Source organism: Salvelinus namaycush, unplaced genomic scaffold (assembly GCF_016432855.1).
Source record: "Salvelinus namaycush isolate Seneca unplaced genomic scaffold, SaNama_1.0 Scaffold2194, whole genome shotgun sequence".
Taxonomy (NCBI): domain Eukaryota; kingdom Metazoa; phylum Chordata; class Actinopteri; order Salmoniformes; family Salmonidae; genus Salvelinus; species Salvelinus namaycush.
In genome coordinates this window covers 20001-42924 of record NW_024059002.1, presented here as the reverse complement: position 1 = coordinate 42924, position 22924 = coordinate 20001, and the positions used below count along the sequence as shown (strand labels likewise).

General features: G+C 45.1%; 1 protein-coding gene across 1 annotated transcript in view; it reads left to right on the top strand.

Moving 5' to 3' along the window:
* Positions 1-3239: 3239 nt before the first annotated feature.
* The window catches only part of LOC120038408 (adhesion G protein-coupled receptor B3-like), a gene marked incomplete at its 5' end in the record, with an annotated part of 35386 nt that continues 15701 nt past the window's right edge, over positions 3240-22924 (top strand). The window contains 2 exons of the mRNA XM_038984173.1: positions 3240-3348; positions 21698-21844. Coding sequence (XP_038840101.1) covers positions 3240-3348; positions 21698-21844 — 256 coding nt within the window. The remainder of the gene's footprint in view (positions 3349-21697; positions 21845-22924) is intronic.

Sequence of the window (22924 nt, the reverse complement as noted above, 5' to 3'; positions counted from 1 at the left end):
TCTCACTAGTTAACTGTAATGTTGTCCTCACCTCTCACTAGTTAACTGTAATGTTGTCCTCACCTCTCACTAGTTAACTGTAATGTTGTCCACACCTCTCACTAGTTAACTGTAATGTTGTCCTCACCTCTCACTAGTTAACTGTAATGTTGTCCTCACCTCTCACTAGTTAACTGTAATGTTGTCCTCACCTCTCACTAGTTAACTGTAATGTTGTCCTCACCTCTCACTAGTTAACTGTAATGTTGTCCTCACCTCTCACTAGTTAACTGTAATGTTGTCCTCACCTCTCACTAGGTAACTGTAATGTTGTCCTCACCTCTCACTAGTTAACTGTAATGTTGTCCTCACCTCTCACTAGTTAACTGTAATGTTGTCCTCACCTCTCACTAGTTAACTGTAATGTTGCCCACACCTCTCACTAGTTAACTGTAATGTTGTCCACACCTCTCACTAGTAAACTGTAATGTTGTCCTCACCTCTCACTAGTTAACTGTAATGTTGTCCACACATCTCACTAGTTAACTGTAATGTTGTCCACACCTGTCACTAGTTAACTGTAATGTTGTCCTCACCTCTCACTAGTTAACTGTAATGTTGTCCTCACCTCTCACTAGTTAACTGTAATGTTGCCTCACCCTCACATCACTAGTTAACTGTAATGTTGTCCTCACCTCTCACTAGTTAACTGTAATGTTGTCCACACCTCTCACTAGTTAACTGTAATGTTGTCCACACCTCTCACTAGTTAACTGTAATGTTGTCCTCACCTCTCACTAGTTAACTGTAATGATGTCCTCACCTCTCACTAGTTAACTATAATGTGGTCCACACCTCTCACTAGTTAACTGTAATGTTGTACACACTTCTCACTAGTTAACTGTAATGTTGTCCTCACCTCTCACTAGTTAACTATAATGTTGTCCTCACCTCTCACTAGTTAACTGTAATGTTGTCCTCACCACTCACTAGTTAACTGTAATGTTGTCCTCACCTCTCGCTAGTTAACTGTAAAGGTGTCCACACCTCTCACTAGTTAACTGTAATGTTGTCCTCACCTCTCACTAGTTAACTGTAATGTTGTCCACACCTCTCACTAGTTAACTGTAATGTTGTCCACACCTCTCACTAGTTAACTGTAATGTTGTCCTCACCTCTCACTAGTTAACTATAATGTTGTCCTCACCTCTCACTAGTTAACTGTAATGTTGTCCTCACCACTCACTAGTTAACTGTAATGTTGTCCTCACCTCTCGCTAGTTAACTGTAATGTTGTCCTCACCTCTCACTAGTTAACTGTAATGTTGTCCTCACCTCACTAGTTAACTGTAATGTTGTCCACACCTCTCGCTAGTTAACTGTAATGTTGTCCTCACCTCTCACTAGTTAACTGTATGTTGTCCTCACCTCTCACTAGTTAACTATAATGTTGTCCTCACCTCTCACTAGTTAACTGTAATGTTGTCCTCACCTCTCACTAGTTAACTGTATGTTGTCCTCACTCTCACTAGTTAACTATAATGTTGTCCTCACATCTCACTAGTTAACTGTAATGTTGTCCTCTCCTCTCACTAGTTAACTGTAACGTGTTGTCCTCACCTCTCACTAGTTAACTGTGATGTTGTCCTCACCTCTCACTAGTTAACTGTAATGTTGTCCTCACCTCTCACTAGTTAACTGTAATGTTGTCCTCACCTCTCACTAGTTAACTGTAATGTTGTCCTCACCTCTCACTAGTTAACTGTAATGTTGTCCTCACCTCTCACTAGTTAACTGTAATGTTGCCCTCACCTCTCACTAGTTAACTGTAATGTTGTCCTCACCTCTCACTAGTTAACTGTAATGTTGTCCTCACCTCTCACTAGGTAACTATAATGTTGTCCACACCTCTCACTAGTTAACTGTAATGTTGTCCACACCTCTCACTAGTTAACTATAATGTTGTCCACACCTCTCACTAGTTAACTGTAATGTTGTCCACACCTCTCACTAGTTAACTGTAATGTTGTCCTCACCTCTCACTAGTTAACTGTAATGTTGTCCTCACCTCTCACTAGTTAACTGTAATGTTGTCCTCACCTCTCACTAGTTAACTATAATGTTGTCCTCACCTCTCACTAGTTAACTGTAATGTTGTCCACACCTCTCACTAGTTAACTGTAATGTTGTCCTCACCTCTCACTAGTTAACTGTAATGTTGTCCTCACCTCTCACTAGTTAACTGTAATGTTGTCCTCACCTCTCACTAGTTAACTGTAATGTTGTCCTCACCTCTCACTAGGTAACTGTAATGTTGTCCTCACCTCTCACTAGTTAACTGTAATGTTGTCCTCACCTCTCACTAGTTAACTGTAATGTTGTCCTCACCTATCACTAGTTAACTGTAATGTTGTCCACATCTCTCACTAGTTAACTGTAATGTTGTCCTCACCTCTCACTAGTTAACTGTAATGTTGTCCTCACCTCTCACTAGGTAACTGTAATGTTGTCCTCACCTCTCACCAGTTAACTGTAATGTTGTCCTCACCTCTCACTAGTTAACTGTAATGTTGTCCTCACATCTCACTAGTTAACTGTAATGTTGTCCTCACCTCTCACTAGTTAACTGTAATGTTGTCCTCACCTCTCACTAGTTAACTGTAATGTTGTCCTCACCTCTCACTAGTTAACTATAATGTTGTCCTCACCTCTCACTAGTTAACTGTTATGTTGTCCACACCTCTCACTAGTTAACTGTAATGTTGTCCTCACCTCTCACTAGTTAACTGTAATGTTGTCCACACCTCTCACTAGTTAACTGTAATGTCATCCTCACCTCTCACTAGTTAACTGTAATGTTGTCCTCACCCCTCACTAGTTAACTGTAATGTTGTCCTCACCTCTCACTAGTTAACTGTAATGTTGTCCTCACCTCTCACTAGTTAACTGTAATGTTGTCCTCACCTCTCACTAGTTAACTGTAATGTTGTCCACACCTCTCACTAGTTAACTGTAATGTTGTCCTCACCTCTCACTAGTTAACTGTAATGTTGTCCTCACCCCTCACTAGTTAACTGTAATGTTGTCCTCACCTCTCACTAGTTAACTGTAATGTTGTCCACACCTCTCACTAGTTAACTGTAATGTTGTCCTCACCTCTCACTAGTTAACTGTAATGTTGTCCTCACCTCTCACTAGTTAACTGTAATGTTGTCCTCACCTCTCACTAGTTAACTATAATGTTGTTGTCATCTCTCTAGATCTATCCAGGTGCAGTGGAGCTGATGCAGGTCATCGAGGAATTTATCCACATCGTTGGCCTGGGCATGAAGGACTTCCACAACGCCTATCTGATGACTGGAAACTTGGGTAAGAAACACAGACAGATCTATTCTCACAGCCCACAGGCCTGGGATGGGTGTCCCACAGCCTTATTTTTCTCCACAACCCAGCCACCCAGCTGGGTGAAAGTAACAATTATCAAATCGATGTTCAATGATCAATCGTCCATGTGTGAATAAACAAAATGTTGCTGCTGCTGTCTCCCTTTGTCAATTCCCCTCCATCCATCAGTAATCTGGGATAAATGATGCATGGAGGGGAGGGGAGGGGAATGAGGGAGGGGAGGAAGGAAGGAAGGAAGAAGGAGATGGAGGCTTAGCCTAACAAACAACAACTAATCAATATGGTTATTTAAAACCTAGCTTGTGATTAACTCCTAAGAATACACTCACGTCCGATGTTCCCATATCAAACATGTCTTCAGTGGGTAGAAACCGTGGTCAGGGTGAGTCAACCATAGAATTCATCTCAAGTCTCTAGGTCCAGTATTCCAATAGAACCCTCCTAACACAGATCTAGTTCTAGTATTCCAATAGAACCCTCCTAACACAGATCTAGATCCACTATTCCAATAGAACCCTCCTAACACAGATCTAGGTCCAGTATTCCAATAGAACCCTCCTAACACAGATCTAGTTCCAGTATTCCAATAGAACCCTCCTAACACAGATCTAGGACCAGTATTCCAATAGAACCCTCCTAACACCGATCTAGGACCAGTATTCCAATAGATCCCTCCTAACACAGATCTAGTTCCAGTATTCCAATAGAACCCTCCTAACACAGATCTAGTTCCAGTATTCCAATAGAACCCTCCTAACACAGATCTAGATCCACTATTCCAATAGAACCCTCCTAACACAGATCTAGTTCCAGTAATCCAATAGAACCCTCCTAACACAGATCTAGTTCCAGTATTCCAATAGAACCCTCCTAACACAGATCTAGGTCCAGTATTCCAATAGAACCCTCCTAACACAGATCTAGGTCCAGTATTTCAATAGAACCCTCCTAACACAGATCTAGTTCCAGTATTCCAATAGAACCCTCCTAACACAGATCTAGGACCAGTATTCCAATAGAGCCCTCCTAACACAGATCTACGACCAGTATTCCAATAGAACCCTCCTAACACAGATCTAGGACCAGTATTCCAAAAGAACCCGCCTAACACAGATCTACGATCCAGTATTCCAATAGAACCCTCCTAACACAGATCTAGGTCCAGTATTCCAATAGAACCCTCCTAACACAGATCTAGGACCAGTATTCCAATAGAACCCTCCTAACACAGATCTAGATCCAGTATTCCAATAGAACCCTCCTAACACCGATCTAGGACCAGTATTCCAATAGAAGCCTCCTAACACAGATCTAGATCCAGTATTCCAATAGAACCCTCCTAACACAGATCTAGGACCAGTATTCCAATAGAACCCTCCTAACATAGATCTAGGACCAGTATTCCAATAGAACCCTCCTAACACAGATCTAGGACCAGTATTCCAATAGAACCCTCCTAACACAGATCTAGATCCAGTATTCCCATAGAACCCTCCTAACACAGATCTAGGACCAGTATTCCAATAGAACCCTCCTAACACAGATCTAGTTCCAGTATTCCAATAGAAGCCTCCTAACACAGATCTAGGACCAGTATTCCAATAGAACCCTCCTAACACAGATCTAGGACCAGTATTCCAATAGAACCCTCCTAACACAGATCTAGTTCCAGTATTCCAATAGAACCCTCCTAACACAGATCTAGGACCAGTATTCCAATATAACCCTCCTAACACAGATCTAGTTCCAGTATTCCAATAGAACCCTCCTAACACAGATCTAGGACCAGTATTCCAATAGAACCCTCCTAACACAGATCTACGACCAGCATTCCAATAGAACCCTCCTAACACAGATCTAGGTCCAGTATTCCAATAGAACCCTCCTAACACAGATCTAGTTCCAGTATTCCAATAGAACCCTCCTAACACAGATCTACGACCAGTATTCCAATAGAACCCTCCTAACACAGATCTACGACCAGTATTCCAATAGAACCCTCCTAACACAGATCTAGATCCAGTATTCCCATAGAACCCTCCTAACACAGATCAAGGCCCAGTATTCCCATATAACCCTCCTAACACAGATTGAGGTCCAGTATTCCAATAGAACCCTCCTAACACAGATCTAGGACCAGTATTCCCATATAACCCTCCTAACACAGATCTAGGCCCAGTATTCCCATATAACCCTCCTAACACAGATTGAGGTCCAGTATTCCCATATAACCCTCCTAACACAGATTAATGCCCAGTATTCCCATATAACCCTCCTAACACAGATTGAGGTCCAGTATTCCAATAGAACCCTCCTAACACAGATCTAGATCCAGTATTCCCATAGAACCCTCCTAACACAGATCAAGGCCCAGTATTCCCATATAACCCTCCTAACACAGATTGAGGTCCAGTATTCCAATAGAAACAGTGTGGATAGTTAGGCTACACACAGCACTGTCAGATCTCAGAGGGAAGTTGAATGGAGATTCTCAGCATATTTGGATGATATTGGTTGTAATGGCATCCCATTCATTTTGTTACCTATTTATTTTGTATTTCTGTGGGGTTGTGAGTCACGTTTAAAGAAACTGTAATTATTTCAGCAGCAGGATATAAAAAATGCACAATACAAAACATCTCCATTGGTGTTCCTCAGCTACCTCTCAACATACCACACTTGATAAAACCTTGATGGGTTCTCCTGTTTTAAATCGAGTCATCGTAAACACACAGCACTTCCGTCAACCAAAGCCAAGGTCACGTATAATTACACATACCTGTGGATCCTAATGATACTCATGTTAGAAGGGCTGTGTCCCAAATGACAACCTATTCCCTACCCTATTCCTTACATAGTGCACTGCTTTTGACTAGAGCCCTATGAGCCCTGTTCAAAAGTAGTGCATTATTTAGAGAATAGTGTGCCATTTGGGACGCAGTCACTTGAAACATGAAGAAAAAGTGGGCCCTAGAAAGTCAGGATGAATCATAGCCTCACCAGAGACTCTTTGTGATGAAAGAAAATGGTCTCTTAATTATGGTACCTCCTAAGTGCGTCTCAGATGCCCATGCGTGTGTCCTGAGTGGCACCCTATTCCCTGTGTAGTGCATTACTTTTTACCAGGGCCCATAGGGTATCCCATTGGGTTCTGGTCAAATGTAGTAACTTGTATTAGAAGATAGGGTGCACTTTGGGACACAGACGTTATGTGGAAGAAGCATTTATACACACTGGAGCAAACCAAGCATTCCTTTAAAATCTCACCCACTTTTATGCTTCTTTTATCTTAAATACGTCTTTCCCTGACAGAAACAGAAAGACATTCGTATCACAGAGTCTATCCCTGACATAAATACTTTCTCTTCACAAAATGTTGTAAAAGCTGAAAGAACAAACTGTCTGTCATGTGAATAGACCGATGGATTTCACTTTCAGTGTCTTCTGGTTAAAATGATACAGACTTCCTAATGGATACTGACGCAGATAGACAGAATGAACGGATATACAGCAATCTCTGACTGTTGTTTACATATGAGATGTCAGAGATATTAGAGTCATCTCCTTCACTCTGCTTCCAAGTGGAAGAAAACCGTTTTGATTTACATCTTCTGGCATACATTTTACCAGAACCACAGAGTACACCTAAAAGAGGAAACTAACTAACTCCTATGTTTTGGTCCTGATCGCTGTCCTTGGTCCTGATCGCTGTCCTTGGTCCTGACCGCTGTCCTTGGACCTGACCGCTGTCCTTGGTCCTGACCGGTGTCCTCGGTCCTGACCGCTGTCCTCGGCCCTGACCGCTGTCCTCGGCCCTGACCGCTGTCCTCGAACCTGTCCGCTGTCCTTGGTCCTGACCACTGTCCTTGGCCCTGACCACTGCTTGGTTACTGCTTCTTTAATCCTTACTTTCAGGCTGCAGTGCTACCACAATACACTACACACACACATACACACATACACACACAGACACAGAGACAGAGAGAGAGAGAGACAGAGAGAGAAAGAGAGCGACACGCACACTACACAGATTGCTTACATCTTGTTGAATAATGTAGCAGCAGTCTCAATGGTATTTCATTTCCCAGTCAACCACAAACCTACACTACCTCCCTGTCTGGAAGGAAGAATAGAACTATGATCATTATTTATTCATGCAAATTAATACACTTCTGTATTGCGGCGGTTTAGGCACCTCTTGAGGAGACATTCATCCAGAGCTGTGTACACATACTATTTGAAACCATTTCAAAAACGTTTGCTGGGCTTGATTGAACTCATCTGGTGCAATGGAGCCAGTACAATAGTCACACAAGTACAAACCCCGCCCATTTGGCACTCCAGACCAGCTTAGCAAATACTGTTTTTATTTGAAAGATTTCAAATAGTATTTAAACCCAGGTGTGAATTATTCTTTACCGGACTTTACAATGTGGCTAACATATAACCCAATTATTACACTGTAAACACACCCACTGGTAACAGACGTCATTTACAATGTGGCTAACGTATAACCCAAATATTACACTGTGAACACACCCACTGGTAACAGACATCATTTACAATGTGGCTAACGTATAACCCAAATATTACACTGTAAACACACCCACTGGTAACAGACGTCATTTACAATGTGGCTAACGTATAACCCAAATATTACACTGTGAACACACCCACTGGTAACAGACGTCATTTACAATGTGGCTAACGTATAACCCAAATATTACACTGTGAACACACCCACTGGTAACAGACGTCATTTACAATGTGGCTAACGTATAACCCAAATATTACACTGTGAACACACCCACTGGTAACAGACGTCATTTCAACGTCTAGTTTTGGTCCCGTGTGGCTCAGTTGGTAGAGCATGGCGCTTGCAACGCCAGGGTTGTGGGTTCATTCCCCACGGGGGGACCAGGATGAATATGTATGAACTTTCCAATTTGTAAGTCGCTCTGGATAAGAGCGTCTGCTAAATGACTTAAATGTAAATGTAAATGTAGTTTTGATTTGCATTTGGTTGAGTTGTCAACTAACTTGAATTCAATGTGGAATCAACAAAACATGTTTCCATGTCCTTGGTTTTAAGTTAAAAGTTTGGTGAAAAAAGACAAGTAATCAGGTTAGATACTGGTCTAATTACGTATTCGGGAGATACAGAATATATTCCCCACAAACGATGCAACGTAGCATTCATTAAGAGACCATTATAATACATTATAATCTTCTTTCCACTAGGTGAATTAAGTTAATGGACATGTCCAAAGAGGGTTGAAATGCCTCTGGCTGCATACCAAATAGTACACTTTCCCTTTAAAGAGCTCTGGTCATAAGAAGTGCACTATATAATGAATCGGGGGCCATTTGGGATGCAGGCTATGCTAATGGAAGGCATTAGCCTCTTCTCTGATTAGATTGCAGGCTATGCTAATGAAAGGCATTAGCCTCTTCTTTGATTGGGATGCAGGCTATGCTAATAGCAGGCATTAGCCTCTTCTTTGATTGGGATGCAGGCTATGCTAATATCAGGCATTAGCCTCTTCTTTGATTGGGATGCAGGCTATGCTAATAGCAGGCATTAGCCTCTTCTCTGAAACCCATTCATGATTTAAAGAAAGGGTATTTTGTGCTGTTCTTCTCAGTTATTTTACACTGTCTAATTTGGCATGAATATATTACTAACTCCATTTTCAATTTATAAGCATTTTGAATATTTATGATAACATGTATAAGCATCTATTAGGGCTTATTCATGAAAGCTGTTATAAAATAGAATAGTCTCCCTCTGCCACATTGTGAAGATATTAGTAAATATACGATTGGTCAAAATGAAAAGCACTACAGCCACACCCACAAGCCAAATAATCTCATCAACTGTTTTAGTCGAGTCACAAAACATTCTTCCTCCCGAGTCCTGGTGAAACAACAACCAAATAAAACCAACAAGAAATATTGATTTGGACATCGCTCTGTCTTGGCACCGACATTATATTTATTGGAGCGAATCACAACACAGCAGCTTGCTTGTTGTTGGCTAGTTCACTTTGATTAAAGAAATGAAAAGTATTCTGCCTCCCAAACGGCACCCTGTCCCCTATACAGTGCACTTCTTTTGGCCAGAGCCCTACGGGAACCTGGTCAATAGTTGTGCACTACATAAGGAATAGGGTGTCTTTTGGGACATAGCCGTAGTCTTGCTGATACACTGCCGGTGTTAGCCAAGTGGTGAGCCAAGCAAGCATGAATCTGGCTGGATAAGGTATAGCTGCATCATTTCAGATGTAATTTATAGCAGCCTCCTGACACAGGGATAAATACTCTGCTGTCACCACACACCCATCCTCTGCCCTCTCCTCTTTAAGTCAAATAACCTTGATTGCAAAAAGCTCTCAACTTCACCGGGTAGATTTCCTTTCCCTCACAATCCAACTGAACATGTGCTGCATCTGTAACTTGAGATGTGTAAAACAAGCACATCTTACCAGAAGCACAATACTTTACATAGACATTGTCTAACTTGATGTTAAATTGATGCAGAACAATTATTGTCAAGAATGATGATGTGGACGCTAACGTAGTGGATTCACTGACTCTTGTCTTCTACCTTTATGTCACCAGATGACAATGTAACCTATCTATGGTATTCACCTACAGATGTAGGATCTTAATTTGATTGCAGGAAATGCTGATGAGCTTTGTGATTTACATACATTTACTGACAACCCACGCTGACATGCATTCATTATCACGTTTCAGGTGAGATCCAAATGCAGACTGTGTTGAAGTAACAATGTTTATTACAACAACAGGGGCAGACAAACAACAGGTCAAGGCAGGAAGGAGTCGATAATCCAGAGTAATGGGGCAAAGGTACAGAACGGAAGGCAGGCTCAGAGTCAGGTCAGAGGTTGGTAATTCAGAGTAGGGGCAAAGGTACAGATCGGTACGAAGGCTCAGGGTCAGGAGCAGACAGAGTGGTCAGGCAGGCGGGCTCAGAGTCATGACAGGCAGAGTGGTCAGGCAGGCGGGCTCAGAGTCATGACAGGCAAGGGTCAAAACCAGGAGGGCGAGAAAAAGAGAAACTGGGAAAAGCAGGCGCTGAGACAAAACGCTGGTTGACTTGACAAACAAAACAAACTGGCAACAGACAAACAGAGAACACAGGTATAAATACACAGGGGATAATGGGGAAGATGGGCGACACCTGGAGGGGGGTGGAGATTAGGGCCTGACAGTTATATTAACAGTATCGCACTTTTTATGTATCTTACTTTTGGCCAGCGAATCACTTAACACCTAGCAAGTGGCATTATGGACTAAACATTACAATCCTGTTGCTGCAGGATTATTTTGTTGTGACAATACTGGTCAAAATAAGATACTACATCTGTATGATGGTGTACAGTGGTTTGTGTGGATTCATTTGGTAGACAGGAGGGTTTTTCTCAAAGACAATATTCAATTCAGTTTATTTATTAGTCTTTTCTCAGAAACATTCTGGAGACCAAAATGATTGCTTCCTGCCTGGCCCATCTGTGGTGTGTAGAGCCCTGTTTATCTAGACTGTTACCGGGTAGCTCCCTGAAAGGCCCTTTTCTTCTGCTCCCCTGCTGTGACTCACAATGGGACCTCGTCTAAAGCTGTCACGCCACCACGGTGTGTGTGTGTGTGTCTCTCAATGCGACCTGTGACTAATACTGTCAACCCATTGTGGCTTCACTCAACATCTGCTGCTCTGAACCTCCACTCTCTGTGACTGGCATGTCCCATGGTGCTCTGTGATTCCATGCCCGCTGTCGCTCTGATGATACTGCTGACACACAGACACATACTCACACATTCTCTCTCACTCTCTCTCTCGCTCTCCTCCCTTCCACACTGTCACACACTAACACACTCCTACAGTCCGTGGAGTTTTGCCAAACTTCCAATTACATTAGAGAGACAAGGAACAATGGTGCTTTGCAGGCTTAGCCCCATCATCCCCAGACTGAAGGACCACCATGATGTAGGACCATCAGACTGTAGAACCACCATGCTGTAGTACCATCAGACTGTAGTACCATCAGACTGTAATAGCATCAGACTGTAGTACCGTCAGACTGTAGTACCATCAGACTGTAATACCACCAGACTGTAGCACCATCAGACTGCAGTACCATCAGACTGTAAAACCACCAGAATGTAGTACCACCAGACTGTAGTACCACCAGACTGTAATACCGTCAAACTGTAGTACCATCAGACTGTAATACCATCAGACTGCAGTACCATCAGACTGTAATAACATCATACTGTAATGCTATCATACCGTAGTACAATCAAACTGGAGTACCATCAGACCTTAAAACCATCAGACTGTAGTATCATCAAACTGTAGTACCATCAGACTGTAGTACCATCAGACTGTAGTACCACCAGACTGTAGTACCACCAGACTGTAGTACCATCAGACCTTAAAACCATCAGACTGTAGTACCACCAGACTGTAGTACCACCAGACTGTAGTACCATCCAGACTGTAGTACCATCAGACTGTAATACCGCCGGACTGTAGTGCCATCAGACTGTAATACCATCAGACTGTAATACCACCGGACTGTAGTACCACCAGACTGTAGTACCACCAGACTGTAGTACCACCAGACTGTAGTACCACCGGACTGTAGTACCGTCAGACTGTAGTACCACCGGACTGTAGTACCACCAGACTGTAGTACCACCAGAATGTAGTACCATCAGACTGTATTACCGTCAGACTGTAATACCACCGGACTGTAGTACCACCAGACTGTAGTACCATCAGACTGTAGTACCACCAGACTGTAGTACCATCAGACTGTAGTACCATCAGACTGTAATACCACCGGACTGTAGTACCACCGGACTGTAGTGCCATCAGACTGTAATACCATCAGACTGTAATCCCACCGGACTGTAGTACCATCCAGACTGTAGTACCATCAGACTGTAGTACCACCAGACTGTAGTACCACCAGACTATAGTACCATCAGACTGTAGTACCACCAGACTGTAGTACCACCAGACTGTAGTACCACCAGACTATAGTACCATCAGACTGTAATACCATCAGACTGTAATACCATCAGACTGTAATCCCACCGGACTGTAGTACCACCAGACTGTAGTACCATCAGACCTTAAAACCATCAGACTGGAGTACCATCAAACTGTAGTACCATCAGACTGTAGTACCATCAGACCGTAGTACCACCAGACTGTAGTACCATCAGACTGTAGTACCATCAGACTGAAGTACCATCAGACTGTAATACCACCGGACTGTAGTACCATCAGACTGTAGTACCACCAGACTGTAGTACCATCCAGACCATAGTACCACCAGACTGTAGTACCACCAGACTGTAGTACCATCAGACTGTAATACCACCAGACTGTAGTACCACCAGACTGTAGTACCACCAGACTGTAGTACCACCAGACTGTAGTACCATCATACTGTAGTACCACCAGACTGTAACACCACCAGACTGTAGTACCATCAGACTGTAGTACCTTCAGACTGTAGTACCACCAGACTGTAGTGCCATCAGACTGTAATACAATCAGACTGTAATACCACCGGACTGTAGTACCATCAGACTGTAGTACCACCAGACTGTAGTACCATCCAGACTGTCATCAACCCCCTGGTGTAGGGTTAGGACTGTGGCTCGGACCATGTTATCAACCCCTTGGTGTAGGGTTAGTACTGGGGCTTGGACCATGTCATCAACCCCTGGTGTAGGGTTAGGACTGGGGCTTGGACCATGTCATCAACCCCCTGGTGTAGGGTTAGGACTGGGGCTTGAACCATGTCATCAACCCCCTGGTGTAGGGTTAGTACTGGGGCTTGGACCAGGTCATCAACCCCCTGGTGTAGGGTTAGTACTGGGGCTTGAACCAGGTCATCAACCCCCTGGTGTAGGGTTAGTACTGGGGCTTGGACCATGTCATCAACCCCCTGGTGTAGGGATAGTACTGGGGCTTGAACCAGGTCATCAACCCCCTGGTGTAGGGTTAGGACTGGGGCTTGGATCTTGTCACCAACCCCCTAGTGTAGGGTTAGGACTGGGGCTTGGACCATGTCATCAACCCCCTGGTGTAGGGTTAGTACTGGGGCTTGAACCAGGTCATCAACCCCCTGGTGTAGGGTTAGGACTGGGGCTTGGACCATGTCATCAACCCCCTGGTGTAGGATTAGTACTGGGGCTTGGACCAGGTCATCAACCCCCTGGTGTAGGGTTAGTACTGGGGCTTGAACCATGTCATCAACCCCCTGGTGTAGGGTTAGTACTGGGGCTTGGACCATGTCATCAACCCCCTGGTGTAGGGTTAGGACTGGGGCTTGGACCATGTCATCAACCCCCTGGTGTAGGGTTAGTACTGGGGCTTGGACCAGGTCATCAACCCCCTGGTGTAGGGTTAGGACTGGGGCTTGGACCAGGTCATCAACCCCCTGGTGTAAGGTTAGTACTGGGGCTTGGACCAGGTCATCAACCCCCTGGTGTAGGATTAGGACTGGGGCTTGAACCATGTCATCAACCCCCTGGTGTAGGGTTAGGACTGGGGCTTGGACCAGGTCATCAACCCCCTGGTGTAAGGTTAGTACTGGGGCTTGGACCAGGTCATCAACCCCCTGGTGTAGGGTTAGGACTGGGGCTTGAACCAGGTCATCAACCCCCTGGTTTAGGGTTAGGACTGGGGCTTGAACCATGACAAAATCAAATCAAATTTTATTTGTCACATACACATGGTTAGCAGATGTTAATGCGAGTGTAGCGAAATGCTTGTGCTTCTAGTTCCGACAATGCAGTAATAACCAACAAGTAATCTAACCTAACAATTCCACAACTACTACCTTATACACACAAGTGTAAAGGGATAAAGAATATGTACATAAAGATATATGAATGAGTGATGGTACAGAACGGCATAGGCAAGATGCAGTAGATGGTATAGTGTACAGTCTATACATATGAGATGAGTAATGTAGGGTATGTAAACATTATATAAAGTGACATTGTTTAAAGTGGCTAGTGATAATTTTTTTACATGTATGGCAGCAGCCACTCAATGTTAGTGGTGGCTGTTTAACAGTCTGATGGCCTTGAGATAGAAGTTGTTTTTCAGTCTCTCGGTCCCTGCTTTGATGCACCTGTACTGACCTCGCCTTCTGGATGATAGCGGGGTGAACAGGCAGTGGCTCGGGTGGTTGTTGTCCTTGATGATCTTTATGGCCTTCCTGTGACATCGGGTGGTGTAGGTGTCCTGGAGGGCAGGTAGTTTGCCCCCGGTGATGCGTTGTGCAGACCTCACTACCCTCTGGAGAGCCTTACGGTTGTGGGCGGAGCAGTTGCCGTACCAGGCGGTGATACAGCCCGACAGGATGCTCTCGATTGTGCATCTGTAGAAGTTTGTGAGTGCTTTTGGTGACAAGCCGAATTTCTTCAGCCTCCTGAGGTTGAAGAGGCGCTGCTGCGCCTTCTTCACCACGCTGTCTGTGTGGGTGGACCAATTCAGTTTGTCCGTGATGTGTACGCCAAGGAACTTAAAGCTTTCTACCCTCTCCACTACTGTCCCGTCGATGTGGATAGGGGGTGCTCCCTCTGCTGCTTCCCTTGGTGTAGGGTTAGTACTGGGGCTTGGACCAGGTCATCAACCCCCTGGTGTAGGGTTAGGACTGGGGCTTGGACCAGGTCATCAACCCCTGGTGTAGGGTTAGGACTGGGGCTTGGACCAGGTCATCAACCCCCTGGTGTAGGGTTAGGACTGGGGCTTGGACCAGGTCATCAACCCCCTGGTGTAGGGTTAGGACTGGGGCTTGGACCAGGTCATCAACCCGCTGGTGTAGGGTTAGGACCGTTAGCTCTGTAGGACAGCAGAGATGCAGCGTAATGATAAAGTAGGTGTTGACATAGATTACCTCTCCAGCTTTGGTCAATTTTAAATCAGATCTTAGAAATGTATTTATTCTTTATTATGAAAACGAACATAGTTTGGGTGTGATGCCTTCCTTCATGGTTTGAAATGCTTTTGAGCCAAATAAACATTGTACGGGATAAGTTTGGCTTTAGACAGAGAGGATAACTCTTATTCTTATCAAATCACTGGTAATCCTATTTCACATTATTTTACACAATGGCAAAAGTGTTTGCGTCCCAAATGGCACCCTGTTCCCTATTTAGTGCACTACTTTTAGCCAAAGCACTATCAGTGCCATTTGAGACAGAGACAATGTCTTACCTGATTGCTGGAGCCTGAAAGTGGATTGGAAACGGAGTGGCAGAGAAGCTGTCATTGCAGGGAAGTTTAAATACACAGACTCCACCATTAAAGTCAGACTCCACTATTAAAGTCAGACTCCACTATTAAAGTCAGACTCCCACCAATAAAGTCAAACTCCACCCTTAAAGTCAGACCTGGGGGGCTCTGAGGTCATGAGAGGGGGGTGACCTGGTGGGGCTCTGAAGTCGTGAGAGGGGGGTGAGATGGAGGGCTCTGAGGTCGTGAGAGGGGGGTGACCTGGGGGGCTCCGAGGTCATGAGAGGGGGGTGACCTGGGGGGCTCTGAGGTCATGAGAGGGGGGTGACCTGGGGGGCTCTGAGGTCGTGAGAGGGGGTGACCTGTGGTGGCTATGACTCTGAAGTGTGAGAGGAGGCCGTGAGCTGGGGAGCTCTGAGGTTTGTGAGAGGGGGGTGACCTGTGGGCTCTGAGGTCGTGAGGAGGGGGGGTGACCTGGGGGGCTCCGATGGTGCATGAGAGGGGGGTGACCTGGGGTGCTCGAGGTCGTGAGAGGGGGGGTGACCTGGGGGGCTCTGAGGTCATGAGAGGGGGGTGACCTGGGGGGCTCTGAGGTCGTGAGAGGGGGGTTGACCTGGGGGCTCTGAGGTCATGAGAGCGGGGGACCTTAGGGGGCTCTGAGGTACTGGAACATTGTAATAAAGCAGTGCATGTCATTGCATTTGTGTAGTGACATATAGGATTAGAGTAGAGGCCTTACAGAAGTTGTCACATGGGGAAAAACATTGTACTTGGGTCCAGGAAGAATGGCCTTTTATAAAGACATTTCGTGCAATTGTACATCATTTATATTACTTTAGAATAATACTTTTTTTATACAGCACAAAATGATCGAAATGACAGGCTACTTTGACGCTGACAAACTGATATCAATTAAAAACGACCTCATCTTGAATCCATCAATAGCCTAGGCCTAGGTGTGTGGAGACTTATTGTACAATATGAGGAGGAAATGACAGTCCTAGAAAAGCTTTCCAGTTTCACTGACTCACCCAATGATGCACAGCTCACTGGCCGCTGATGGCCAATACTCTCATGCTGAAAGCCTGTCTCTCTTGATTTACTGTGTAAAACAATGTTTGCTCAGTAGGCCTATTTGGAAGTTGATCAAATATTTTAATGGTCTACATTCAGATTATAGTCTTCTCCTTTAAGCATGAGCCATTTGCTTTCCGACCTGTGTATTTCCGCAATTGTATTTGAAATATTGTGAAAGCCTGGTTCTGGCTGCATGCTGTTTACTGACAGATTTGTTGTGCGTTCCCGGGCTATATGCTTTGTGATTGGGTTACATGAACACAATCCACAGCTAGGTAATTTTTTAAAAGAAGCTATTCATCCTCTGTGTCTAAATTATAGGCCTACGTCTGGTATAGTATTCTGTAGTATTTCATTTCTTTCTGAACTGACAGCAGTAATTCTATAACTTTGGCAAATTTATTTCAATTAATCAGAGGTACAGCAGCTCCTCCAGCGCCCTTGCCACGGCTATGATTCTATAAGGAATGAAATGAAGTGCAATGCTGGAGAGATGAGAGTTGCAGGCTCATGTCTAGCAGAGAGAGGGGAGAGCGATCATAGAAAGGGAATCTCATTCTAGTTCTGAGGGAGATACAGGAGTGCTTCTCTCTCTCACCACAGCACCGGCCCACACGTTGGTCTCATTCTAGTTCTGAGGGAGATACAGGAGTGCTTCTCTCTCTCACCACAGCACCGGCCACGTGTTGGTGTCATTCTAGTTCTGAGGGAGATACAGGAGTGCTTCTCTCTCTCACCACAGCACCGGCCACGTGTTGGTCTCATTCTAGTTCTGAGGGAGATACAGGAGTGCTTCTCTCTCTCACCACAGCACCGGCCACACGTTGGTCTCATTCTAGTTCTGAGGGAGATACAGGAGTGCTTCTCTCTCTCACCACAGCACCGGCCACACGTTGGTCTCATTCTAGTTCTGATGGAGATACAGGAGTGTTTCTCTCTCTCACCACAGCACCGGCCACACGTTGGTCTCATTCTAGTTCTGAGGGAGATACAGGAGTGTTTCTCTCTCTCACCACAGCACCGGCCACGTGTTGGTCTCATTCTAGTTCTGAGGGAGATACAGGAGTGCTTCTCTCTCTCACCACAGCACCGGCCACGTGTTGGTCTCATTCTAGTTCTGAGGGAGATACAGGAGTGCGTCTCTCTCTCACCACAGTACCGGCCACACGTTGGTCTCATTCTAGTTCTGAGGGAGATACAGGAGTGCGTCTCTCTCTCACCACAGTACCGGCCACACGTTGGTCTCATTCTAGTTCTGAGGGAGATACAGGAGTGCTTCTCTCTCTCACCACAGCACCGGCCACGCCTTGGTCTCATTCTAGTTCTGAGGGAGATACAGGAGTGCTTCTCTCTCTCACCACAGCACCGGCCACGTGTTGGTGTCATTCTAGTTCTGAGGGAGATACAGGAGTGCTTCTCTCTCTCACCACAGCACCGGCCACACGTTGGTCTCATTCTAGCTCTGAGGGAGATACAGGAGTGCTTCTCTCTCTCACCACAGCACCGGCCACGTGTTGGTCTCATTCTAGTTCTGAGGGAGATACAGGAGTGCGTCTCTCTTTCACCACAGTACCGGCCACATGTTGGTCTCATTCTAGTTCTGAGGGAGATACAGGAGTGCGTCTCTCTCTCACCACAGTACCGGCCACACGTTGGTCTCATTCTAGTTCTGAGGGAGATACAGGAGTGCGTCTCTCTCTCACCACAGCAACGGCCACACGTTGGTCTCATTCTAGTTCTGAGGGAGATACAGGAGTGCTTCTCTCTCACCACAGCACCGGCCACGTGTTGGTCTCATTCTAGTTCTGAGGGAGATACAGGAGTGCGTCTCTCTCTCACCACAGTAGCGGCCACACGTTGGTCTCATTCTAGTTCTGAGGGAGATACAGGAGTGCGTCTCTCTCTCACCACAGTACCGGCCACACGTTGGTCTCATTCTAGTTCTGAGGGAGATACAGGAGTGCGTCTCTCTCTCACCACAGTACCGGCCACACGTTGGTCTCATTCTAGTTCTGAGGGAGATACAGGAGTGCGTCTCTCTCTCACCACAGCACCGGCCACGCCTTGGTCTCATTCTAGTTCTGAGGGAGATACAGGAGTGCTTCTCTCTCTCACCACAGCACCGGCCATGCCTTGGTCTCATTCTAGTTCTGAGGGAGATACAGGAGTGCTTCTCTCTCTCACCACAGCACCGGCCACGTGTTGGTCTCCTTCTAGTTCTGAGGGAGATACAGGAGTGTTTCTCTCTCTCACCACAGCACCGGCCACGTGTTGGTCTCATTCTAGTTCTGAGGGAGATACAGGAGTGCGTCTCTCTCTCACCACAGCACCGGCCACGTGTTGGTCTCATTCTAGTTCTGAGGGAGATACAGGAGTGCGTCTCTCTCTCACCACAGTACCGGCCACACGTTGGTCTCATTCTAGTTCTGAGGGAGATACAGGAGTGTTTCTCTCTCTCACCACAGCACCGGCCATGCGTTGGTGTCATTCTAGTTCTGAGGGAGATACAGGAGTGCTTCTCTCTCTCACCACAGCACCGGCCACGTGTTGGTCTCATTCTAGTTCTGAGGGAGATACAGGAGTGCTTCTCTCTCTCACCACAGCACCGGCCACGCGTTGGTCTCATTCTAGTTCTGAGGGAGATACAGGAGTGTTTCTCTCTCTCACCACAGCACCGACCACGCGTTGGTGTCATTCTAGTTCTGAGGGAGATACAGGAGTGCTTCTCTCTCTCACCACAGCACCGGCCACGCGTTGGTCTCATTCTAGTTCTGAGGGAGATACAGGAGTGCTTCTCTCTCTCACCACAGCACCGGCCACGCGTTGGTGTCATTCTAGTTCTGAGGGAGATACAGGAGTGCTTCTCTCTCTCACCACAGCACCGGCCACGCGTTGGTGTCATTCTAGTTCTGAGGGAGATACAGGAGTGCTTCTCTCTCTCACCACAGCACCGGCCACGTGTTGGTCTCATTCTAGTTCTGAGGGAGATACAGGAGTGCGTCTCTCTCTCACCACAGTACCGGCCACACGTTGGTCTCATTCTAGTTCTGAGGGAGATACAGGAGTGTTTCTCTCTCTCACCACAGCACCGGCCATGCGTTGGTGTCATTCTAGTTCTGAGGGAGATACAGGAGTGCTTCTCTCTCTCACCACAGCACCGGCCACGTGTTGGTCTCATTCTAGTTCTGAGGGAGATACAGGAGTGCTTCTCTCTCTCACCACAGCACCGGCCACGCGTTGGTCTCATTCTAGTTCTGAGGGAGATACAGGAGTGTTTCTCTCTCTCACCACAGCACCGACCACGCGTTGGTGTCATTCTAGTTCTGAGGGAGATACAGGAGTGCTTCTCTCTCTCACCACAGCACCGGCCACGCGTTGGTCTCATTCTAGTTCTGAGGAGATACAGGAGTGCTTCTCTCTCTCACCACAGCACCGGCCACGCGTTGGTCTCATTCTAGTTCTGAGGGAGATACAGGAGTGCTTCTCTCTCTCACCACAGCACCGGCCACGTGTTGGTCTCATTCTAGTTCTGAGGGAGATACAGGAGTGCTTCTCTCTCTCACCACAGCACCGGCCACGTGTTGGTCTCATTCTAGTTCTGAGGGAGATACAGGAGTGCTTCTCTCTCTCACCACAGCACCGGCTTTGTGTTGGTCTCATTCTAGTTCTGAGGGAGATACAGGAGTGCTTCTCTCTCTCACCACAGCACCGGCCACGCATTGGTCTCAAACATGCCTATAATGTTTTGCAAACCATAAGGCTGGGCCGGCCCAACACAATTATTCTTAGAATATCAGGTTCGGGCTGAAAATGGACGTTTTCACATTATGTTTATTATAAGGGGCAGGTGAATTAGGAAAGAGGCAACTGGAATGAACTCTGATCCCTTTTAATTCACATTTTTATATTGAAAACAGTCTTTTTTTTCTCATGTCGGTACTGGATCCGGGCAAGTAGGTTCCGGAACGAAACAGTCCAGAAGGGAGAGGTGCCACGTCAGGATCCAGCTCAAATTAAGCACTGATTGTTAACGAGTTCAATCAGCATATGGGGTGATGGAGATGGAGATTCACATTGCACTGATTGTTAACGAGTTCAATCAGCATGTGGGGTGATGGAGATGGGAGATTCACATTGCACTGATGCTCCAGCAGACCTGAGTTCAAATACTAAACTGAAACATTTCAAAAACTTTGAGCGTTTGCTTGAGTCTGCCTGCGGTGCCAGATGGGTGGGGCCATTTAAATTAGTTCATTTGACCAGGGAAGCTCAATCGAACCCATATAAAGTATTTGAACTTATAGTAAATAGTATTTGAACCCAGGTCTGTGCTACAGCAGTGTCTTTCTGACACTCAGTGTGTGAACTCAACTTCACACTATTTACAAGTTAGCAAGTACATGGTGGGAACTGAGAGTGTGTCTGGAGGCTGAAGTCATATTCTGTGAAGCAACAACAGCCTCAGAAAGCACTGAGGTTTTATCCAGAGAACATCTAGGCCTATATAGATGATTTTTGAAAGTCAGGAAGCATCCTTTGCCTGTAACTCATGCAGGATACGTTACAACACTGTACATAGCTATATGCTACACTCATAATGACATTTGAAATGGCTGTATTCCCTTAAAGCCATTGTGAGTGTAAAGTTTACTGTTCTATTTCTGATTTGTTCATTTCATTTTTGTTTATTATCTATTTCACTTGCTTTGGCAATGTAAACATGTTTCCCATGCCAATAAAGCCTTTTGAATTGAATTGAATAGTGCTTTGTGATAATGTGTGGACAACATAAATGGCAAAATATAATATGGTTCATGTATTCCTTTCCTGGGTGTAATTATTTTGTTATCCATCTAGCTTTCTTGTCTATATGTAAACTGCAAGATTTTGTGCAACATGAACTAAACCTAAACCAAACTAATTCCTCACTTGTTTTGTCACCCTCAGTGGCCAGCATCCAGAGGCTCCCGGCACTGTCTGTGATGACTGACATCAACTTCCCTATGAAGGGACGTAAAGGCATGGTGGACTGGGCCAGGAACTCTGAGGACAAGGTGGTTATCCCCAAGGGCATCTTTCTACCACAGTCTACAGGTAACACAACCGTGATGATGATGGTGATGAATATGGTGGTAGTGATGATGATGATGGAGGAGGAGGAGGAGGAGGAGGAGGAGGAGGAGGAGAGGAGCAGGAGCAGGAGCAGGAGACTCTTCTTCAGGCTGTGTTTAACCATGTTCTTTACTGTATTCTTCAGGCTGTGTTTAACCATGTTCTTTACTGTATTCTTCAGGCTGTGTTTAACCATGTTCTTTACTGTATTCTTCAGGCTGTGTTTAACCATGTTATTTACTGTATTCTGAGCAGCGTTTGAAACTCGTGCAGTAAGAAATTGGTTCATTTCCAAATGTCCAGTAGTCATGGCTGATTATGTGTAGTTACTTCCTCAGAATGACCCCTTTGTTGCTCCATCATGTGACCCCACTGATCAAAATAGAATGCCTGGAGTTTGACCAACATTCTAGAATCTAGTGGCGTACTACTGTAAACCTAGCATTCCATTTCTAATGTCAGCACTAGCTGGGTCATTCCTACTCTGTACCTTATGAACATCAGAACTTTTGGAGGAAAAAGTATATATACTGTATATATATAACAATACGATTCTATCAGAAAAGGGACATGTTTGATTTTCAGAAAAACATATTGGTCAAGCTCAGGCACCTATTTTTTAGGTGCATTTCCGACCTGTTGGGTGCATAACCCTAACAGGGTGGAAACTAACAGCGTGGAAATGTGGAAGAGCAAGATTGAGCCAGCATAATGGTGAACTTCTCTATCTCACATATTTAAAATGCTGTGAATTTTCTCTATAATTTAGCCTTAACAGGATGGAGATTAATACGGGGACATACAGACTAACACATGAGAAATGTAAAAATATTGATCAAACTGAGCCTTTATATCTATGGAGCTTTGCACCATTGTTTTCTCACCATTGAAATGGTGACACTTCCTGAATGTGGTAGAAAATATTAAAATATTAATAAATACAATAATCATTATTGATGAGAGAAAATTTAACTAAGACTATAAAATAATGAAGAAAGATTTTAAATATTTATTCTTTCATGGCTTGTATTTCTGGTGGTAGTTGATGAATAATACCTAGGG